Source organism: Vicugna pacos, chromosome 2, assembly GCF_048564905.1.
Source record: "Vicugna pacos chromosome 2, VicPac4, whole genome shotgun sequence".
Classification (NCBI taxonomy): Eukaryota; Metazoa; Chordata; class Mammalia; order Artiodactyla; family Camelidae; genus Vicugna; species Vicugna pacos.
Window position 1 is genome coordinate 94,336,528 of NC_132988.1, and position 22,253 is coordinate 94,358,780.

Below are 22,253 nucleotides of genomic sequence, written 5' to 3' on the forward strand. Positions count from 1 at the left end.
AGCTTCCATTTCAGTCTGTAAGAAGAGTTCTCACATGCGCACAGGACAAAACAAAGAGGGGAGGAATTGACTGTTTTGATTGAATAAACAAAGTATCTTGGTCAAGAGTTAACATCTGCCTCTCCTTTGGACACTTTTTCAAACTTCCTGGCACAACACAGAAAAACCAGTACTGCACACTCAGCTTAGATTCCAAGGAAGGTCAGCACGGGGAAATCGACCCTCCGGAGCCTGGTGATTGTGTGTTTAGTGGGCTAGGTCGCACCTCATTGCACTTGTCAGCCCTGGGACATCCTGAAAGCTGCGCACTGTCTAACCTTTTGCCAGGATCAGTTTAAAGAGTGAAACATCTATGACTAATTTCTTTACAATGATTCCTTGTCTTTTGTCTCTCCCATCAAGGGAATCTGAAAGGAAACCAGACCCCCGCATCTGTCAGCACTCCTGACCCGTGGTTTTTCCGCCTCTGAATTCAGAGCACAGGGCTGCTGGGTGAGGCAGGGCCCGTCGCCGCAGGTGTGCACCTGGGCTGGGTGGGGCACGAGCACCAAGCTGCTGCTCGAGGGCCCAGGGCTCCTCTGGCTGTGACTTCAGGTGACGATATGCGCTTTGTCAGAAAGCTGAAGCCATCGTGCAGACCACCAGCCCAGAACGCCCAGAGAGGTTCCTTTTGGCAACGTGAGTGTCCTCCCTGTGCCAGAGTTTCTGACTGTCCAAGAACATCCTCTCACTCGTCCTGAAAGCCTAGTGATGATAAAAGGGAAGGCAATGAGGGTGGAACCATAGTGGCTGCCATTTGTGGAGGGGACTGAAAAGGCAGCTATTTCATTTCCTTCAAAATCCTACTCAGAACAGACTGCCGGTGCTCTTTCTTGGAGCACTTGCTCCCGTATCGTGGGTGCTTCCTCACCGGCTGCACCAACACCCCTAGCTCTGTGAGGTGGGTGCTGTTCCTCTGAGCTGAGGGTTCTGTGGCAACTGCCCTCCGTTAAACAGCTCATAAATGAAGGAGCCAGGATTTAAGCACAGTCCAGTTTAATTTTAAACCCATACTTTTCAATTTAACAACAAAAACAAAACCAAACAACTTGATATTAAAATGGGTAAAGGAATTGAATAGACATTTCTCCAGACATGATATACAAAAAGCCAAAAAGCAAATGAAAAGATGCTCAACATCACTAATCATTAGAGAAACGCAAATCAAAACCACAAGGAGGTATCACTTAGCACCCATTAGGACTTCCACTTCAGGGAAACACAAAACACAAGTGTTGGTGAGGACGTGGAGAAACTGGAACTCCTGGTGCACCACTGGCAGGAATGTAAAACGGTGCATCTGCTATGGAAAACAGTATGGCACTTCCTCAAAAAAGTCAAAAACAGAACCACCATATGATCCAGTAATTCCATTTCTAAGTACATATGCAAAAGAATTGAAAGCAGGGTCTTGGAAAGATATTTGCACACTCATGTTCACTGCATCATTATTCACAACAGCCAGGAGACAGAAACAACCTAAACAGCTATCAAAAGATGAATGGTTAAACTAAATGTACTATATATGGTGGAATATTGTTCAGCCTTAAAAAGGAAAGAAATCCTGTCATTTGCTATAACATGGATGAACCTGGAGGACACTATGCTAAGTGAAATATGCCAGTCACAGGAGGACAAATACTGTACTAGTCCACTTAAATGAGGTAACTAAAGAGTCAAACTCCCAGAGACAGAAAGTAGAATGGTTGTTGGCAGGTGCTGCAGGGTGAGAAAGGGGATGGAGAATTACTGTTTAATGGGTATAGAATTTGGGGTTTGCAAGATTGCAAAGTTCAGCAGACTCATTACACAACAGTGTGAACACACTTAACACTATTGAACTCCACATTTAAAAATGGTTAAGATGGTAAATTTTATGTTACTTTTTTTTTAACACAAAAATAAAAAATTTTCAAAAATCCACAGTCCTAACCAGGATGCTACACTGAGCCTCCAGTCTCTTCTCTCTGAAATGACACATGACCTTTTCCCCCGCAAGCGGCCTTTCATCACAATAGGCATCATCGGCTAGTTTCACTTTATGCTGCCTCATGACACCCCAAGAAAACAAAGGACCACAGAGCCCATTTTTAAAACTCTGGCAAACTCAGAAAAGGCGGGTGCATAAGGAAGGAGTCTTGCTATAAATGAAGATCTGAGAGTCCAGGATATCCTCCCAAAGGTCACTAAAATTCAAAACATGAAATCAGAACATTCCCAAGCCCTGTGTCTCTCCCACACGGACGTGTGTCTCTCCCAGAGCCAGGGAGGGTTTCTGAGGGCATGCACTTTTGCCTCATTTAGGCCCAAGCTCCCACACATTATGCAATACTGCCTCTCCTGGAAGGAGACAGTTACAGCTCACCCCTCTTACAATGGAAGAATAGGGTGAGGTAGCAGGCTGAAGACCTAGAGGTGGGAAGCAACACAGCACCCCACAGCCCAGACCCACCCACCTCCAGGGGTCTAACCAGGATGCTCTGTGGTTAGCCAACCCGGGGTGCTGCCCTGGGACACTATTCCTGAATACAATGCAGAGGACAACTCCTGTGGGTATTATGATCTTTGAGCCCCAGTCTTCTCACGTGTAAAATGAGGCATTGGATTCAGCATCCCTTTTCTTTCTAACATGAAAAGCTCCAAAGAATCTAAGCTACCAACAATATCAAGGAGACCCTACTGAGCTCCACAGACTCAGGATACCATAAGAGGAGTATTAAAGAGAAGTATTTAAGTGAACAAAAGAGCCCTTTTATCCTACCAGCCAGGAGTCTAGTCTCGGACAAAAACCAGTGCAGACACACATGCCACAGATGATGGAGACAGAACTATACCACTCCAGAAAGAATGGGGGAGCAAAAGAATGATACTGAAACCATTTCTGACCCACAGCTGGTAGGATGGTTACAGATCACAACCAAAGGAGCCATGGGAGGCTGAGAGCAGGACAGCCAGGGACTGTGGCAGAGGACTGGAGTTGACAGTAATACGAGCGACCAAAGGCAAAAAGCCAAAGCCTCCACTGAGGCATCTGGGCGAGGGGATGACCCTGGTCATGACAGACACTATGGTATGTTTGCTTTTTTTCACATCACTGACATTAATTCTTCAAAAAGAAAAAAATCGTATTATCAGGAACCTTAAAATGACTTCAAGCACAGAGCTTGAACTTTAACAAACTATGTTGTTTTAGAAACAGAACACACTGATTTGTACTAACCTATCAATTACAATTTTTTTAAAAAAGTGTTTATGAAAAATATGAAAACAAATACACAACACACACACATATATATATGCATGACTAGAACATTATGCTGTACACCAGAGGTTGACATATCATAACTGACTATACTTAAAAAAAAAGGGGGGGGGTGTTTAGCTGTACGGAAGGAGCAGTCAGAGAAGATGGAACATATCTTTCAAGCTACCAGAAATAGAGAAAAAGGTTCCATGGGCTTTTATACTTCTTCATTTAACTTAAAAAAAAATCAATTCTGAAACTATGAACATAACATCCTGAAATTTTATTTCTTCTAGAACCATAGAAATTTGGAATCTCAATAAGCATTAAGCAACAAAGTGCTTTGGGACACCTGGGGCTCTTTCTCGGGGTGTGTGAGCAGGCAGCAAGTGGCCCTTGGGAACAAAGGCTTCTGAGACAAGGAACAGCAGTGGTGGGAGGGCCAAGAAGAAGAAAAACCCTTCAAATGAAGGCCATGTATCTCTAACTTTTAGGCTTGATTTCTGCAAATGAAGGCTGTCATTTTCTCAGCTCAAATTATTGGTCATGCCAAGTTTAATCATTTCTTAGAAGAAAGGGGGGAGGAGATTGCCAAATGATCATCTGTAGTTCAGGCCCACAAAAGAAGTGATCTTTATAACTAGGTCCATTTCCAATAAATCTGAATACTTGCTACCATCACGATTTGTGACAGAAATGTGCTTCCATTTTAATCCTCCACATGACCAAATATATTTCAAATGTTTCTTAATTAAAAATGAATTTTCCCCACTTCAAAATATTACTACATGATAAAACTGAAAAAGAGAAAAGGGGAAACGTCTACAACGTCTCGAAACTTCTGCAGAATGTATGTTTTCTTTGTATTTTTTCCATGAATATGCTTTTTTTCCCCCAAAGTATAATCTGAGTAGTTAATAATACCCATATTTGGTTAATATTCCAAAACCATATATCCCTGTATCCAACAGAAACCAAGCACCATCTCTGAACCAAACCCTGTGCCAGGTCACAGAGCCATAACTAGACAGTGTCCCTGCCGCAGGAGCTGAGACAGAGCTTTGAAAATGGGCCCTCAGTGCCTGCAGCGGCTGGGCGAGACCACAGCGGGAGCAGGTGTGTGAGAGGGCTCACCGCACACGCGTGTGTCTAAGGTCCACGCTGAGCCCCACCACGGCTCGCCAGCCTTTCCTCCTCCAGGGACCTTCACCCCCTCTGGCTGCTGAGCCCCGTGACAACTATTTGCTCTAAGAATCCCATTTTTATTTCTGTGTAAACATATCAATCAAAATTCATTCCCGGCAGAGCAATCTTTGACGGAAGGTCACTCAACTTCTCCCCAAGTACTTCTGGTAATAAGTTTATACATTTACCCACATAATTTCACCTACTCTGGGATAAACATGAATTGTTAAAAAGCTAGTGAGCCCTGGTGACTTCCACTGTTCTGGTTCTGCCTTTGGTTGGTAAGTAGCGTAATTAACAAGAAGACACTGCCGTGTGGTGGCCGGAGGCAGAGCTCCCTCCTCCCAGCAGTGGCCCTGCTCCTCTCCTCCCCACAGCCCAGATGGTATCTTGAGTGGATCCCACTGCCACGCTGGTACCACGGTTCTCCCAGCCCTCCCACGGTGAGCTACAATGAGTTGGGCCAGTCAGCTCCCCAGTATCTGGATTGGTACCCGGTAATTGGATGCCTCTGGAGCTAAGAGGCCATACAGATTAGGGAGCTGGCTAACTGTATACAGTGGGAAGCAAGCTGGGAAAGCTAGCATGTAGAATGAAAAAGAGGCCAGAAGTAAAAAGGAGGAAAAATTACATGACCCCAAAGAGGATGGAATCAGAGAGACTTCCTTGGTTCCTGACAACCTAGTTCCTGGCCCTTGTGCTTATCTTGATTTTTGCAAGCCTCCTACTGATTAAGCTCACTTAAGTCATCTTCTGATTTTTGCAACTAAATGATCACTAAGACAGGCTTACACTCATCTGTTTCCTGAGCGTTCTCAGCACTGCCTATAAGTAGTAGGCATTCAAGGACAGCTAAGAGCTCCAAACAACTTCCTCTCAAGAAGCTGGAAACTGAATAAGCAAGAAGAGAACAGAATCAGGGAAAACAAATAGGCTGGTGATAATCAGGCCTGGTTTAATGGAAAGAGAACCATGATTCTAGTCCGTTCTACCACTGACTGCCTGTTTTACCTTAAGTGGGTCCCTTTCCCTCACTGAGCCCATTTCTTCATCTATAAAACAAGGAATTTGGAACAGACACTTTTCAAAGTTCCCACTTTCTTGGATTCCTTGAAAGCAATGGACTCTCCTACATATCCAGTAAGGATCATTCTGGAAGCCATGTGGGCTGTCGAGTATCTTGCCTCTGCCCAAGGTCAATACTTCAGTTAGCAGGGAACACAGCAGGTGCACCTCTTGTGGTTCAGAGGAGCCAGTGGAAGGGAGATCCCGAAGAGGTCACTGCCAAGAGCAGCATGTTCGGGAGAATTTAAAGGAGGGGAACGTCCCAGGGCCGTGCTCTCCAATGCCGCAGCCACCAGCCACACGTGGTTCTCGAACAGCTGAAATGAGGCTCTGCTCCGGAACTTTTCCATTTGTGTGTAATCAGCTGTGTGGAGCTAGTGGCCACTGTACTGGACAGCCCAGATCTAAAGCTCGGGGAAAACAACGGCGAGACAAAGCAAGCCGCTCTCTAAGAGGGACAGACAGAAACCCTAAGGAGCATCAGGGGTAGAGAAGCGGACCATACCCGAGAAAAGAAGAAACGGCGACATGAGAAGTCTGAGGTGCTCAAGAGTGGAGGGCTGGGTGAAGAGGGGAGAGAAGTAGCACGAGGAGCTTTCTGGGCAAAGGAAGGCATCTATGCAAAATCCCGGCTGCAAGAAGACACACAGCACAGCTGGAGTGGAGGGACACGGCCGGGGCAAGTCCGTGGCCCCGGGTGCCCAGCCCACACCCAGGTTCCCAGCCCTCACACGCTTCCCCTTCATCCTCGCAACCGCGTGCATCCTACACAGTGGCCCCGCGCTCAGCCAAATATCATCGTAGCTCAGCCGCCCTGTAGCAAAGAGTGACCAGATGCCGGAGTTCCAGACATCAAGACACACGCAGAACTGGACCACAGGCTTCTGCAAAAGTTTGCTCTCTCGGTATAGAGGGGTCACCCTTTCCCCCTTGTTGCTTCCTCCTTCATTCTGCTCGGAGCTGGTGGGGAAGCTGGAGGTGGTACAGCTATGCTGTGACTAGGAGGCATTCAAGAGGAAGAAACAGGAAAAGTAGGAAGCACCTCCGCTCCCTGGGAACGTCATGCATCAGAGAACAGCCCTGCCCTGTCATCCTCCGGACTTCTTGTCCGTGAGAAAGATTAATCCCTCTCTGATTGCATCAGCCAGCAGGATTTCTAGTACAGTCAGACAGATACAAATCTCTAGATGATGTCAAATTTGGTACCTGGAAGTGAGGGGCTGAGGAAGGTGGAACTGGGGGAGCAAAGGAACTTGGGCAAGGGAGAGGAAAACCTGCAACTTCGCTGTGTGCTGGCAGAGCATCTGGTCTAAGGGTACGTAGCCTGCTCCACGCCAGGGCACGTACCAAGTGTGGCTGAGACCTCAGCGGCAGGAACAGTGGAAGAAAACTTCCAGCATGTGGTGCATTGAATCAATGGGAGAATCCTCTAAGGGACAAGGGAACTCAAACCACACCAGCCGTTTTGCAGAGAGAGACAAGAATACCCCTTTGTCAAGGCAGGTATCCCAGCCTATGGCCTCTAATCTAAGCCCCACAAGTTCAAGCCTTGTAGGGATGAAAAAGCCAACTGTTTCTATACCCCACCCCCAGCACAACCCTTGGCAGGAAAAAGAAAAACTTCCCCTTGGTAACTGTTGGGTAAAGATGCTTCTGCAAAAAACAATTTCAAAAATGGAATCACACAGGTGGAGATATAACCTCTCATCATTAGACCTGTCCTTAATCGAAAGTTCTCAAGCTAACACACCTGGATAGGAAATGAAGCTCAACACTTGAACTTTGTGTAGAAAACTCATTAGTCTCTCAAGTATAAAATGCAAAATTATATAAGATCATAATTACGGTGTTCCTACTTTGGTAAATGATGCTTAAAATCTTATTAGTAGTCATTCTGCAAATATTTTCATTTATATGAAAGTGATAAAACAACTTTACTTAGAAAAAAATTCATTTTAAAAACCAGTTTAATGCATCCCTTGGCTTGATCTCAGGACTTTACAAAACCAAGAGCTCGCTGAGTGAGCCTGCAGCTGTCATTCTGGGGCCGCCGGCTGGCATCCAGCGGGAATGCCCGACTTCGCCCCCTCCAGGAGAGACAGGACATTTTTTCATTTAAGCAAAAGAAACGAACAGAAACCATTCAACTAGGAGGATTCTAATTCTGCTTCTAAAAAATTAAAATCACCAATAAATAATGCCCAAAATGTGTGCTGTATTAGCAAGAAAAATAATGTTTAATTCTAGAATACTTCCAACATAAGAACTGATCTTTCACTCTAACGCAGCTTATCACCACACAGACACAAACTTAAACGAGTCAAAACTCCTGATGATTTATTCCTAAAACTGCCAACAGCTCATTACTGTGATTAAGAGACCGGACTTAGAGCAGAACCGACCTGATGTGAACCGGAGCTGTGTGAACTGAGTGCCGCGGGAGGAGCGCGGGCAGTCCCCACGGCATGGGGTCGAGGAGAGAATTATCACCTAGCTGGGTGCAAGTGCTCAATACGCGGTAGGGACGATTGCGACAGCTATTACTAATATTCGGTTAGTTTTACTGCAAAGAAAATAGGATTTGTTGGCCATTTCATAATCTGCCATAGAACACATTCCTAATTTTCAATCTGTTTATTTCACGAACAATCACTCAGGAGTTTGGGGGCTGAAGTTTAAATCAGAATAGGATGTACTCTTGCCCATCAGCTGCTGCAGCCTGAGATATTCAAAGGACTTCAAAGTGTGGTCCCCAAATCTGCAAAGGCAGCTTCACCTGGAAACGCCTAAGAATTGCAAATTCTCAGGCTCTATGAAGAATTCCATCTCCAGAATGAGAACTTTTAGGGATGAGGATGAGCAACCTGTATTTCCACAAGTTCTCCAAGGGATTCTAGGCATGCAGTTTGAGAACAGCTGAAAGAAATGTAGCCCCGGGCCACTGCCACTGACCCGTGGCCCCGTGGCTGCCTCCCAGAAAGGGGGCTCCCCCACCCCACGTCTTCCCAGGCACTTCTCGGGCAACACCAGGGTCCCCCGCACCCTTCCCCTCAGCCTGCAGCAGAAGGAAAGCAAACAAGGCCAACCAGCAGAGAAGCTCACCCCCCACCCCCGGCCTAATCACGCCCGTGGTCAGAATCACGGGTGACAACTCAGAGCCCCCCAGAGGAGGTTCCACACTCCCCCTTAAAACCCCTTCTGAGCACACAACCACACATAGCATGCACAGGAAGGCTTGCAGCAGCGCTATTCATAATGGCCAAGAGGTAGTGACAACCACCCAAACGTCCGTCGACTGCATTTGAGGTCTGTCCACGCAATGGACCATTAACTGACCATAGAAAGGAACGGAGCACTGACACAGGCTATGACACCATGAACCTTGAAACCATGATGCTCCGTGAAAGAAGCCACACACACAGAAGCACATATCACTTGATTCCCTTTATATAAAATGTCCAGAACGGGCAGATCTATAGAGAAAGAAAGATGATTAGTGGTTGTTTAGGGGGAGGGGGAGGGGGAGGGAGGTTTGGGGGAAGTGACAGCTATGGGTTTCTTTCTGGGGGGAAAAATATTTTAAAATTAGATTGTGGTGATGGTTCCACAACCCTTTAAATACAGAAAAATACACTGTATACTTCAAATGGGTGAATTGCATAATATGTGAATTATTACTCAATAAAGCTGTTTTTTCAAACAAAACAAAAGCTTCCTGCCATGGACAGCTCCTCAGAGCCAACTGAAGCTCCCTAGCAGTGCTGTCCAGGCTGCAGGGTGGCCGTGCACAACCAGGAGGAGGGTGAGGCAAGCCACCACCTAGGATGCAAAATGTAAGGAGCCACTCATTCTCAGGGCCATGTAAGTGCCGGGTCCATACCTGCAGGGCCCTAAAAGCAAGTGCCTCTTTAAACTTTGCATTCAGGGCTGCTTGCCTCGCCCTGGTTCTACTTCATGTTCAGGTATGTCTACAGTTTCTATCCTCCTGAGAATAGCTCCAAACTACGAACCATTTCCTTGTTTTACACACTTCAGTGGCTCCCTAGTGCCTACACATTAAAATTCAAAGGTGATAAATTAAGATCTTCCACTTTGGACTTTAATCCTATGGCCCCAGGAACAGGCTCTGGAGTGAGAGGAGCCCTAAGGAGGAACTCCCTGCCAGCTGGGTGCTGTAAGCAGGGATCACACCCAGGCCCTCCCACTCCGGGACCTCCAGGGTCCAAGCCCTCAAGCAGCAGAGGTTGAGATGATGTCTCTGTGTCATCATCAACCCTCAGCCCCAGCCTTTGCATGAAGCATAAGGACTGACTGTTTAAATGCCAGTGGTAAACTAGGAAAGAAAGGCTCAATCAACGCTAACTTACAACTGTTATCAGGCACGAAAACGGCAAACTGAGGTGGAGTCTTGCCATTCACTGTGGCTTCTCCAACATCTGTGATGATGTGCCAAGAAGCACAATCAAGGGGAAAAATCTAGCAGCTTCAAACTATTAAAATCCATGAACAATCCATCCCTGGCTTGCAATATTTTATCTTGAACCTGGTCCTTACTGACCACAGAAAAGCAAAATTATAAGTTAAGAACAATCTGAAAAAGCCGTATGTCTCTGGCAATTGGAAACTATTTTTTTCTTTCTTATTTTGTCCACTCCCTAAAACCTTGTACAAAAAGAAAGAAAAATATCTCAATTTCAGAAGGCAGCTCTCCACAGCAAATGAGGAAAGAAGATACATACTGTAACAAAAACAAGACCGAAAACAAAAACATGGGGGGAAGAAAAAGTACACTCTTCTGGAATTAGAAAAAGGCCGACAAGACACTGGGAGCAACACTGCCACCAAGCGGTGACTGTGTCTCAGGGCGCCCTGGCATCTACATCAGCGGTCTCAATCAGAGCCACAATCAGAATGCTCTGAGTGGGTTTAAAAAGAGAAGCCATGCCCAGGCCGCCCTCACCCACCTGACACAGTGAGAGCAGAGGGGCCGGTGTAGCCCACATTGTAAGTCTCCCCATGTGACTGGGACACAGTGAACCAACATGAACCAGGGATCAAAACAAAGGGTCATACGATGTCACCGCGATGCTTACAAGTTCCAGTAAAGTTCTGCCTGTACTTATTCTGCTTACATCATCCATTAAAATTTCCTAATGGTAATTAAATTCTTGAAAACCTCGCTATGAACAATGCAAATAAATCACAGTCGTACAACAGTTACAATAATAATATAAAAGTCATCATGAAGATTCAGATTACATTCCTTGGTTTTGCCATTACTATTTACATCTAATATCTAATCCAAATGACTTAACTGGATCATAAATCATGCATATTGACAGAGGTATACTCACAACACAAAAACCCTCTGAACTTCAGTTTCACTAGGCTGTTTACTTATACAATGGGTTTCAAATCAATAAGTCTTACCTATATTAGGTGGGTTTTTCTTCTTTTTTTTTTTTTTTAACAATACACAGTCTGAATGCTTCTATTGTTGGTGAAATCGGTAAAGGCACAATGTAATCAGAAATGCTTAAATTAAAGGCATTGGACCAAGACTAAAATTGTTCCTTGGCACAGAGGTAAGTAAAAGGAACCCCCCCCATTCCATAGATGGGAGTTACCTAAAAAAAAAAAGATTTCTTAACAACAAAGAATTATCTTTTGCATGAAACACGAGGAAAAACTGTGGAGTAGTTCTACTCCCAAAAATCTAATCAGAAGTTGATTTTCAGCATTTTTTGCAGGTCTGACAATTAGATCAGAGCCCACAGCTAAGAAAACAAATACCTGCGCATTCTCTATGCCCTGCTGCCCCCACAAAGCTTCCGTGGAAAACAAAACGGCAGGAGAAAGGCAGACACCATGTTTGGTTTCATTTGGCACACTGTCAAGTTTTTCTTCATCCCTATTACCGTATATTTTTTATCACTGCATTTTCCCCAGCAGACTGACTCTTTGCTTCTCCAGGCAGCACAAATCCTCTCAAAAAAATGTCATTGAAGACCTAGACTTCTCTGAGTTTTGACACATGTGGGTGACTCCTCGGGTCACTACAGCAGCGGAGAGAGCACAGGTGTCCTAACCTGGGAACAGACGGTCTGGGCTGGATTGACCACGATCACTCTTCTAAGCCTTGCTGCTCACGATCAACCAGAACCACAGCATCACTGGGCAGCTTGTCAGAAATGGAGACCCTCTCCAGAATCCAGACCCACAACACCAGAATGCACCTTTACCAAATCACCAGAGGACCCTAAGCACACGCAAGTTTGTGAAGGGCTGCTCTAGACTGTGACCTGGGGAAAGCCATTCAATCTACAGGTGTGTTCCCTCTACAGCTGAGAGGTGAGAGTGCCTGTGCCACCCTTACCTTCAGTGCAGGCCTGGGGGGAGGTGATCACCAGGGTGAAGGCCCTGGAGATGAGGAAGGGCTGTTATGCAGACATCAGCAGCGCTGGCCCTACTCAGAGGAACAACTGCGTCTGCCCTCAGCCCGGCTCTGCTCTACAAATGCAGTCTTCAACACACTCGGCCTTCAGCCGCTTTGCCCTGTAACAGATTTAACTGAACCCCTGTAAAACCACCTTCTGTCAGGTGTATCGTATCGCTTACCAACTACGGACCTTTCACTTCCTCAGCACCCCACAAACCTTTCACCCAAAGAATCCAAAACACAAAGGAGAGAGAACACATTTCCCCGGGGCTTCTGGGGCACCAATCATAAGTGGCCACAAACCAAAAGCATCACTGAAGACTCTGCTTTAAATTTCAGCCACCATGCCACTTTTGATACTCATTCTACTTCATGACCTCCTTGTGTCTGTTTTATGACAAAAATGTTTGCCTCACAAAGTCTTCGAGTACAAACTGGTGAGTCCGCTACTGATCGTAGAGTTTCCCTTCGATGCCGTGCTGCTGCACACTAGACCTACTGGCTGAGAAGCAGAGACCCACCCCTCTGAGGATCAGAATGGAAAACCATCCTGCTAGACTTTGCTGGCTTCAAGTGAGAATTTCTACAAGAAACTGACTGGTCTCTGCTGAGTTAAAAAAAAAAAAAATCATAAAGCAGCCTGAAATTTGGAGATGTTTGCACTGTCCTACTAAACATTTATAAGTAAATTTCTAAATGGAAATTAACTGCCTACCTTCAGATAAGCTTCCAAAACATAAAATTCAGATTCTTGCAACTTCATTATTTCACAGGGATTTTGCGCATAGAAAGTCACACACCCCTAAGTGACAAGCTGACTCGTTTGAGATAGTATTTGTGCAGTCTAACCTCTCCACCTCTACCCACACTGTTTTTTACTCTATATTTAGTTGGAGTCACACTCCCTACTCACTAACACCCTTCTCCAGTTTTTAGCCCATCTATAAAAATCAGAACCCCCAAACTATAGAAAGTTCTATTTCTCTTTCACTTGTATCCTTACTGCTATGCAAACACCAGTTTTTAAATTACTGACATGTTTTACTAGTATTTTCCAAGCAGGAGGGGACAGTACAATTATCCCTGTCTCATGTTTCCACCTTGATGAAGGTGAGACCTGTCTATGAACTGAAGTCTGCAGTGCCAGAATATAAATGCAGAATGGTCACAAAGAGTCACTGAGCACCTGAAACATTTTTAAAGGCACCGCAAAGTGTTCCTTATAGACTTTTGTCCCTCATGCTCAAGCCAGAGCCACCGGCTGCAGACACCTGGGCTGCCCAGGGGAGGCCCCCACAAGATGAAGCAGAACAGAGACCCAGAGGCACCTCTAGTGGTAGACACTCTGCTGAGATGGTCTGGCCAATGCGGGGGCCTCTGGGGCCCTCAACTGTCTGAGGATCTGTAGGTCTCACAGTTAGAGGGGAACACACAGAAAAGCATGTGGGTCCAAGTGGTCCCAGGCCACAGTGGAAGGCGCTGCTCTCTGCGCCCTAAGGATGGGAGGCAGGCAGTGCAGAGGATGGAGATGCCTGCTTTGGGAGAAGAAAACTCAGACAGGTGTTACGAAATCAACCTCCCTCCCCTCCCTGGCACACTCCTGTCCCAGTGCTAACACGCAGGGAGGAAGGACGAAGGCAACTCCATGAGTTAAAATGCTCTGGAGCTCTGAAACACAGGGACAGACTGGGAACAACCGCTCAATGCAGGGGCTCACGGGGCGGCCGGAGGGAAGGCGCCCCAAGGAGGAGGCCACGCCCAGTCTGGGCCGCTCCCAGCCACGGGCCACGCCCACCGGCAGCACAGCCTGCGGGCAGTTCCGCAAACTGTGCGGCAGAGATCCTTGAGCTCCAGTCCTGCCTGTCGCCTACTAGCTCGGTGGTTTGGGGCGAGTGATTTCAGCCACTCCAAGCCTCTGCTCCACAATCTGTGAAACAGGTGCAATAAAAATGCCGACCTTCGTAAGGTTGACTGGGAATTAAAGGAAATAACTCATGCAAAGCACTTGCTAAAAATAAGGACACGGTAAGTGATTATTATTATAATACCACTTCAGAGTTGTAAATGCTTTTATTTTCTCTTCTCTCTCTCTCATACACAGAGTACCTACAACATAATTTTATAATTCAGACAGCACTTCTTAATTCTGTAAGAGCAGAAAGGACACAAGCAGAAAGAAGGGGAAGGAGCAGGGAGTTAAGAAATCACGAAGGACCAAATATTAAGTTTGTAAGAATCTGAACAATTTACCTAAAAGTCATAAAGCCTGTGCAAACTGAAGGAACCTGAGATAAAGATAAGGAATAAGTACATAACTAGAGTATGTTTCGAAGAGGGAAGAGCTATGGAAAAAATCGTGGTAAGGAGATTAGGGATGTCTCATGAGGGTACAACCTGAAATGGAGTGGCCAGGGAGGCCTCAATGAAAGGTGACTTTAAGCAATGATGTGAAGTAGGTGAGGGGGTTAGTCATGGGGACAAGGGGTGAAGAGCACTGCAAACACAGGGAACAGTCTGTGCAAAGGCCTCAGGAAGGAGCCCGCGTGGCAAGAACAAGGGGCTGCAGCAGAAGCCTTCCTCAGAGAGGCCAGGTGGACCATGTATGTGACACTCATCTAGTGCTTCATCGGGGTCTTTAAGGACATCTTCCTTCAGGAGATGTGGGGAAAACGGCAGTAGCTGCATAGTTTGGGACCTGAAGAATCAGTGATGACCGTGGAAGAGGGACGGCAGGAGCGGTATCTATGCAGGGCCCACCGTGCTCAGCACTTTTATCAATCACAAAAAGACATGGAGGGCCTGGCTCTTCAACTTTACATAGCTCGCTACAGCGTACTGGTCACCAGAATTAAGCTTCAAAACCATCCCCAAACGACTGGCTGATGCTGCCACACTTCACAGGTAAGAAGTAGAAAACTTTTCACAAGTGCAGGGAGGAATCAGACCAATTTTGAAGTAACAGTTCATGCCCCAGGGGACAAGATATGGTAAGAGCCAAGAATGTGAGTAAATTACCTAAAGCAGAGACAGGTTATAAAGATGGCCTTGCATTCAGAGAAGAGTGCGCCACGTGGGTGGGAGACTGCGGGACGTGGAGCTGAGTTCCAGGTCTCCGGGGGTCCAATATGGTCAGCGGACAGGACTATGACTAAGAGGAGACTGACAGTGAAACGGAGTGGGTCAAAAGACTGGGGGAAACGAGCCTGGAGCAGAGCTCTGGAGGAAGCAGCGCTTCTTTGACCCTCTGCCATCTGAGGAACAGGAAGTGCAAACAAGTGCATTCCGCGAGTCTCAGACCAGACACAGACAGGAACCGAGGGAGGGAACCATGGGAGACAGCATTCAGCTTCGTCTGAGGAAGCTCCCTGTAAAACTTATAACTGCTCTGGCATGGGACAGGCTGCTTCAGTCATCCACCACCCTTAACACGTTCCTGGCCACTGCACCGGGAGTTTACAGTACATCCTCATGACACGCTCTACACTTGAACACATTAAAGACATCATACAGCACTTCAGTCTCCACAGCAAGTCCCCGTGCGGTATGGCCACCGCAACACTGGGGCACTGTTCTCAAACAGCGAAATTCCACTTCTGGTGCTGCTGCTGTTTCAATCACAAATCACAGCTCAGTTCCCAGTCCCGGCCCGCCTCCTTCCCGTCCCTTCCCCTCCCCGCCCAGCCCACGCCCGCACCTCCCCCTCACCGGGCAACGCCAGGACCTGGGAGGAAGAGCCCTCTGCAGCGGGAGGAGCAAGGCCCGGCCATCCAGTCACTCTGGCAGCCAGAGAATCAAGCCCCGCCACTTGGCACAGCGGTTCCGGCGGCAGCGCGGTGCCGGCCAAGCACTGCTCCACAGCGCCCCCCTGTGGAAGGGCCGAGGGCGAGAAGCAACGGGCGGGGAGCACCAGAGGGCCCTCCACACCGTGGGAGGTGACTAAATTATACTAGAAACGTTTGCATCACTCACTTTCTAATCTCATGAAATTTGAACACTTTAAAATAAAATGTCAGTAAAAGCATCATACTTCTCTTATCCCAATCAGTGTGACAAAAGGCCTAACTAATCCTATAACATCAGGGAGAAATTAGACAGTGTGTCCCAGACTACAGCGCCTAAGGTGGAAAGTGGGGATCTGGATGCAGGTTCTCTACCCCTGTTTTCAGAGGAGGTTACCCTAAATGAGCTCTAAATCCTTTCCCGAAGTTCACCATCACGACCACCTGAGACCTTCCCATGCTAGAGGGCAGGCCCCTGCTATCAACAAGCGGTGACCCCGGGGGCCTGACAGGTGGATGCTGGGGTGCTCCTTTGAGCAGCTTTGAGTGCCACTTCCAGTGGGGAAGATGGCTAGCACCAAGTGCTCTGTTCCCAGTTCCCTAGCAACCAAGCTATCCAGGGAGCAGGGCACTGGAGGCACCTGCTCAGTGCTCTGACCTGTGTCTGCGGCAACAACCAGGTACCCCACCTCCTTCCCTGCACACTTGGGCCCAGCTGTGTCAGCTAGCCCAGAATGCACCAAAGAACCCTGTGCATTGCAAGTATCGTCAGTAAGAATGCAACTTGGACCTAAATATTTATTTCTTACAATATTCCCAGATTAGACCTATCAAAAAGAAGTTTCCTGCCATGACTTCCAAAAAGAGAACTCAAATGCAAACTGTGGCCTCCTTCCTCCTTCCTTTCCTCTCCGCTGGGGTGACACAAGATCACCTCCTTTCATGCTGCCAAAGCGTAGTCTCCCCGCCTGTTTTACCCTGGGCTTGTCCAGAGAAGCAAGCATTCGCCAGCACTGACTAACCTTCTGACTCAGGTCTCTCAGACCCTGACGGGAAGATACCAGTGCCTGTCCAGAAACCTCACGCTTCCGGATTCCAGAGACGGGAAAAGGGCGGCACCAGGGCGGGGCCTGCAGAGACCACCAGCATCTCCTCAGGGGCCAGAGCTCCAACCAGGAGCTGTGCAGTTTACAAGCCTGGTGTTTTCTATAGCCACGACCCTAGCAGATCCCTGTGGCCTAGAATTTTAAAAAAAGTTTAAGGAAGGGGATTAGGTTACACAATCTGGCTGTTGGACATTAGTAGGCAGTGTACAACATGAAAATTAAACCTTTAAAACAAAACTTTCTAAACTGATACGAACTGAAATAACTCAGTTTACTCAAAAATTTTTTTAAATCTCACTGAATTTATTATAAACCCAGCGCTCCTTTACATTGCTGCTGCTGGGAGACAATGGCATAGGAAGCTAAATACCAGTGCTCCAATCTCAACAATGGAAACAAAAATAATGTTAGTTTACATCTGGTGTGCCTTCAGGTTTTCAAAGTACTGTCACATTTATAATTTAATGTACTTCCATGAGATAGGAAAAGCCAACACTACTATAACCCTTCTACAACTTAAGTGAAGTTACATGATTTACTTCACAAAGATAGCTGAGCCCAAACCAGGCTCTTGTTTAAATGGGCAGAGGATTCATCATTCAAATTAAATACTAAGAACTCTAGGGAAGGGAGGCAGGGAGAGATGAAGAAACGAGGGGGAGGGGGAACAGGAGGGGAGGGTTCCTCCAACAGCCCTCCTCCCTCAAGACAGATGCAGGGAACCTAGTCTGAAAACTCTTGGATTAGCCTGTGCTGCTTCCTGGGAGACACGCAGAGGTGTGTCGAGGGACAAGAGTGAATCTACACTATGTGCAATCTGAGGCGTGCAAGTACTCGTTGAAGGTCTACTGTTACACTTTGCTGATTTTTAAGGAAACAATTTCTGATTGAGAAATATTAAGGACAGTAAATATCTACTATTGAAAGTTTATGATATCACTGGTCAGAGAAAAATCTTAATTTTGGTCAGAAAAACTGCATTTAATCTCCATTTTTACATTGTAACTCAACATCAAAAGGCCTAAAGACAAACATGAGCGCGTCCCACATGGGCATACCGCGTCTCACCGTGCTTACTACTGTGTTTCGCAGATACTGCTTTTTTTTTTGTTAACAAATTGAAAGTTTGTGGCAACCCTGTATTGTCACATGATGGTTAGCATTATTTTCGGCAATAAAGTTTATTTAAATTAAGGTATATACATCTTTTTTAGACATAATGCTATTGCACACTTAAAAGACTACATTATAGTGCCTATACTACAGTGTAAACATAACTTTTACGTGCACTAGGAAACAAAAAAAATTCATGTGGTCTGCTTTATTGCGATACTCTCTTTACCGTGGTGGTTTTGGAACCCAAACCTGCAATATCTCTTAAGTCTGTCCGTATTTCTTTGGAGGGCACAAGGATGAGCGAGCACAAGACAGTCCTCCTGTGACACCAGACTGAGTGACAGCAATTGACAAGGCACAGAGCATCACAAGTGTGACCAGTGGGATGGGGTACCTCTAACACTGCACCGTGCTAAGGCAGGGTGTAAAGCGACCCTTGCAGAGGGGGAAAACAGACAAGCTTGGGAACACAGTGGGAAGGGATGAGGGAAGTGGGGGCATCAGCCCGAGGTCCTTAACATTCCCATGAATGAGGTAGGGCTGAGCAGTCACAAGAGCTCAGCAGAGGTGCCATTTGTAACACGCAGCGTCGTACACAGTGCTGTAAGCTGCTGAGCCCTGTGACAGGTTTCCCTGCAATGTAGGATCCTCTTGAAACAGTGCCAGGCATTGCCACGTCAGCCTCTTACCCGGGGAGCTTTAACATCAGGGGATGATTTTGACCTGAAATCTCATTTCACCTCTTCTTCTACAAATGCACTTTTTCTAGTTTTATGTCGGAGGCAGGCCTCACCTTCATGTCTGCCAGGAGACTCGCACGCTTTCTGTGGGGTGGCCACGCGAAGGAAGATCTGCTGCCTCCACGAGTGTCTCCGTGTCTTCACAGGGGTCCCACTGGCGTCACTGAGATGGTTGGCTTTGGACTCAAAGTCCCTACAATTACAAGATAATTGACTTATGATTGGTGGGGAGATATAAACAGGTATTTTAGCTTGACTTACTGGTTTTTTTTTTTTAACAAAGCACTAAATGATATATTACCTTTGTACAAGTGAACAATTAGATAATCATAGACAATAAGCATGATCATATTGGGTCAGGTCAACACTTCTATATGACTGACTTCTTGCAGAATGCTTTTTATAAAAAAAGCAAGTTTACACGTCCTTAATTTATTTCTATTGTAAAAGATATTAAAAAATATGCTCCGCGGATCTTGGCTTTCAATTGGGCCTCCCTTGGTGCCACTTCAGGAAAGAGAAACTGCCTACAGGAGGCGCCACAATTTCCCCTAGTCGATGGGTAGGGAGATTTTCTTAGCATAGGCCTGTGTCTCCAAGGATCACCGCATGAAATGAAAAAAGTTAAATTATACAGAACCAGCAAAAGCAATAATTATGCAGTCACTTGATATGATTTTAACACCTGTATGTTTTAAACTACAAAACAAAGTATAGTTTTCAATATACATAAAAACAATCTAGTCACTAATTTTCTTCCTATTCACAGGACAACTTGGGGAAGCCCTTGTGAGCTACACCCGAGTGTCTACCTGCAACTAGACAGTCACCTGAACTTACAGATCAGACATCCTGACTGATTTACTGACAGCCAAACATGCTCACTATCCAGAAACACTTCTAATCAATTAGATGGGTAAGACTTTCTCTAATTTGCTGAAAATAACAACACATTAGTAAACTCATCCCAGTCAAAACTAGATTACAAGTTGACTCCACATTTTTAAAAAAATCACATCCAGTAAGAAAAACTTCTAAGAAAGAAGATACAATAGGTCTAGCGTAAATGATTTTTCAAACGGCAAAAGAACAGCTGAAAAATCCCTATGTGTCCAACAGTCAGCACTTGTACCCAGACTTGATATATCTAAATCAAACCCTACCTTTTTGTGTTCATAAAGTCAGAGGTGTTATTTTCATCTACAGGAGCCAGAAATTTTAGAAAATTTGGCACAGAGGAAGAAGAATGAAGTTTTTTCCGCAGGGCATTACGGTAGGAGATGCTAAGAGTTTGGTTGAAAAAAGAGTTTAAGATAAAGAAACACAAACAGACAAAGTATAAAACATAAGCTTCAAAATAAAAAACATTTTTATAGTTCTAATGCTAAGAAAATTAAAGCAGGTAAGAAAAACAGCTTACAAATGACATTTAACTTTCACTTTCAGTCAATAAAATTCTATTACTTTAAATGAATGGAATCAATGAATTAATGAATAAACATCAGTCCATTCAGTTATGCAAGATGAATAAATTCTAAAGATCTGCTGTGCAACATTGTGCCTACCGTTAACAGTGCTGTGCCTAGAGTTAGTAATACTGCAAACACGTTAACAATGTGTTAAGAGAGTAGATCTCATGTTAAGCATTCTTACAGAGTAAAATAAAAACAATCAGTCCATCATCCAAAATGACTCCTTCCAAACTGGAAATACAATTTTCCTAAATTAACGAGGAAGTTTCTAATACAACACAAATTGCAATGTATGTGATCAAGCACAGTCGTGTGTGTGTGTGTGCACGCATGTGTGTGTACTAGGGCAGGGGAATGTGAAAGGATGTGAAAGACGTGTTTTATATAAAACACATCTTGCCGTTAAGACTGTTTTCATAATAATTTTGAGGAAATCAATCGATAGAAAAATTAAGTAGATTCAAATGATAGACTGACAATAACAAAACCCAAACCAGACAGACACACAAGCGGTGGCCCCGGGCTCCTGGCACGAACATCAGCACACCCTCTGCGTGAACGTGCCGGGAAGACAGACGACACTGAACTTGCCATGCGGGTGGCTCACCTCTTGGGCACTGCATTCCCACTCTGTTCTCCACTGGAGTTATGTTTGAGGTACTTAAAGAAATTGGGCGAGGAGGCAGAGGGGTTAAGACGAGGTGGAGGAGCAGGAGCTGAAGACTGACCTGAGCGACTTTTAGACTCGCCAACAGGTGGATGATTCCCACTAAACAGCAATTAGAAAGAAAGCAGGGGGATTAGAGGGAGGGGAGGGAACCACGCAGGAAAAATGGAGGGAACAGGAAGCCAGGCATTGAACAGGAACTGCCAGAGTGGGGGTGCTCTCCACATCTCTTCTGCACACCAACTCCCGGGCACAGGCAATTTGCAGTAAAGAAAGGCCTATGGAAGGTCATGCTTGATCACTTCCCACATGTCTATGCACCCAACAGACCTGTTTCCTCTACTCCCTTTTTAGGACCTGACGGGAAAAAAAATTTTTTTTAATTAAAACAAAAGCAAAGGAAAGCAAAACAAAATCCAGAGTTTTAAAAATACATCTCTCTTTAAACTGAACAATAACCTGCTTCTAACATCAAGTCTCATTTCCTGTGCATAAATGAGCAGAGAGGTCACGAGGGGATGCAAGGCCAAAGAGGTAAGCTGGGGAGGGAGGGCGGAGGGCAGGACGTTTCCACGTCCCCTCATCACCTACATCCGGCACGACCTTTAGGAAGCTGCATTCTTAGGGGAGAAGGGAACCGGGCTGTCAGGGATTCTAATTTCCTACCATCCTTAGCTAATGCAAAACAGCAGGCTTATTAGCAAGACGGCTAGGAATCTCCAGACAGGAAGGTCTCCATCATCACTAAAGTGCCGGGAAAAGAGGGGCGGGAGCACAGCGGAGGGGCGGAATAAAAGAAGCGTGTGCACAGGGTTCTAGAAAACATGACGAGAATCCCACAAAGCCTCAAGCTATCCTGGTCTCTAAAATGTCGTATGACTGAATATTAGCTTCTTAAGTGGGTTCTCCTCTGGGATCACAGTTATCCAGCCGAATTCCAAAGAACCGCCATAACTATCTTCCAGGCTGACTGAAGACAAGGCTGAGAGGCTCCACCACACTGTCTGCGAGCGCAGACACTGTCCCCTGTCCACCAGCAGCATCGCAGACGCCCCCGTGTGGACGCCCCTCATCGGTGCAGAACCGGCTCCAACGCGCGCCCCGTACTCCAGGTGTCACCGAAAGAGGGAGGAAGGGCTGCACGCAGGCAGGGCCTGCTTCGTGTTTATAAGGCAACGGCTTTGAAAAGACGTTTAAAGTCATTTTTAACTATATCTCTGTGCCCATTCATGCTCTCTGACACCTGGGCTCAAATTAATTGCCAAGAGACCCTGGAAGGAAGCCTCTGTAGTGCTTACCCAGCTCCAGGAAACTCGCTAGAGCCCGTTATTAAAGTTAGTCAATCTTGTCGGGAGGCTCTAGAATCCTCACACTGCAGGGGACTTCAGAGACTGTCCACTC

The 22,253-nt window shown here is 46.0% G+C and overlaps 1 protein-coding gene across 3 annotated transcripts in view; it reads right to left on the minus strand.

Annotated features, from left to right (window-relative positions):
- The window catches only part of TBC1D1 (TBC1 domain family member 1), a 181,187-nt gene that overhangs the window by 53,268 nt on the left and 105,666 nt on the right, over positions 1–22,253 (minus strand). For 2 of the 3 annotated variants that reach the window (XM_015243989.3, XM_072945268.1), the window contains exons 11-13: positions 20,793–20,954; positions 19,877–19,996; positions 18,767–18,906 (exon numbers count right to left, since the gene is read on the minus strand). In XM_015243989.3, the coding sequence (XP_015099475.1) occupies positions 18,767–18,906; positions 19,877–19,996; positions 20,793–20,954 (422 nt within the window). The remainder of the gene's footprint in view (positions 1–18,766; positions 18,907–19,876; positions 19,997–20,792; positions 20,955–22,253) is intronic. The other variant, XM_015243990.3, reaches the window with a different exon arrangement.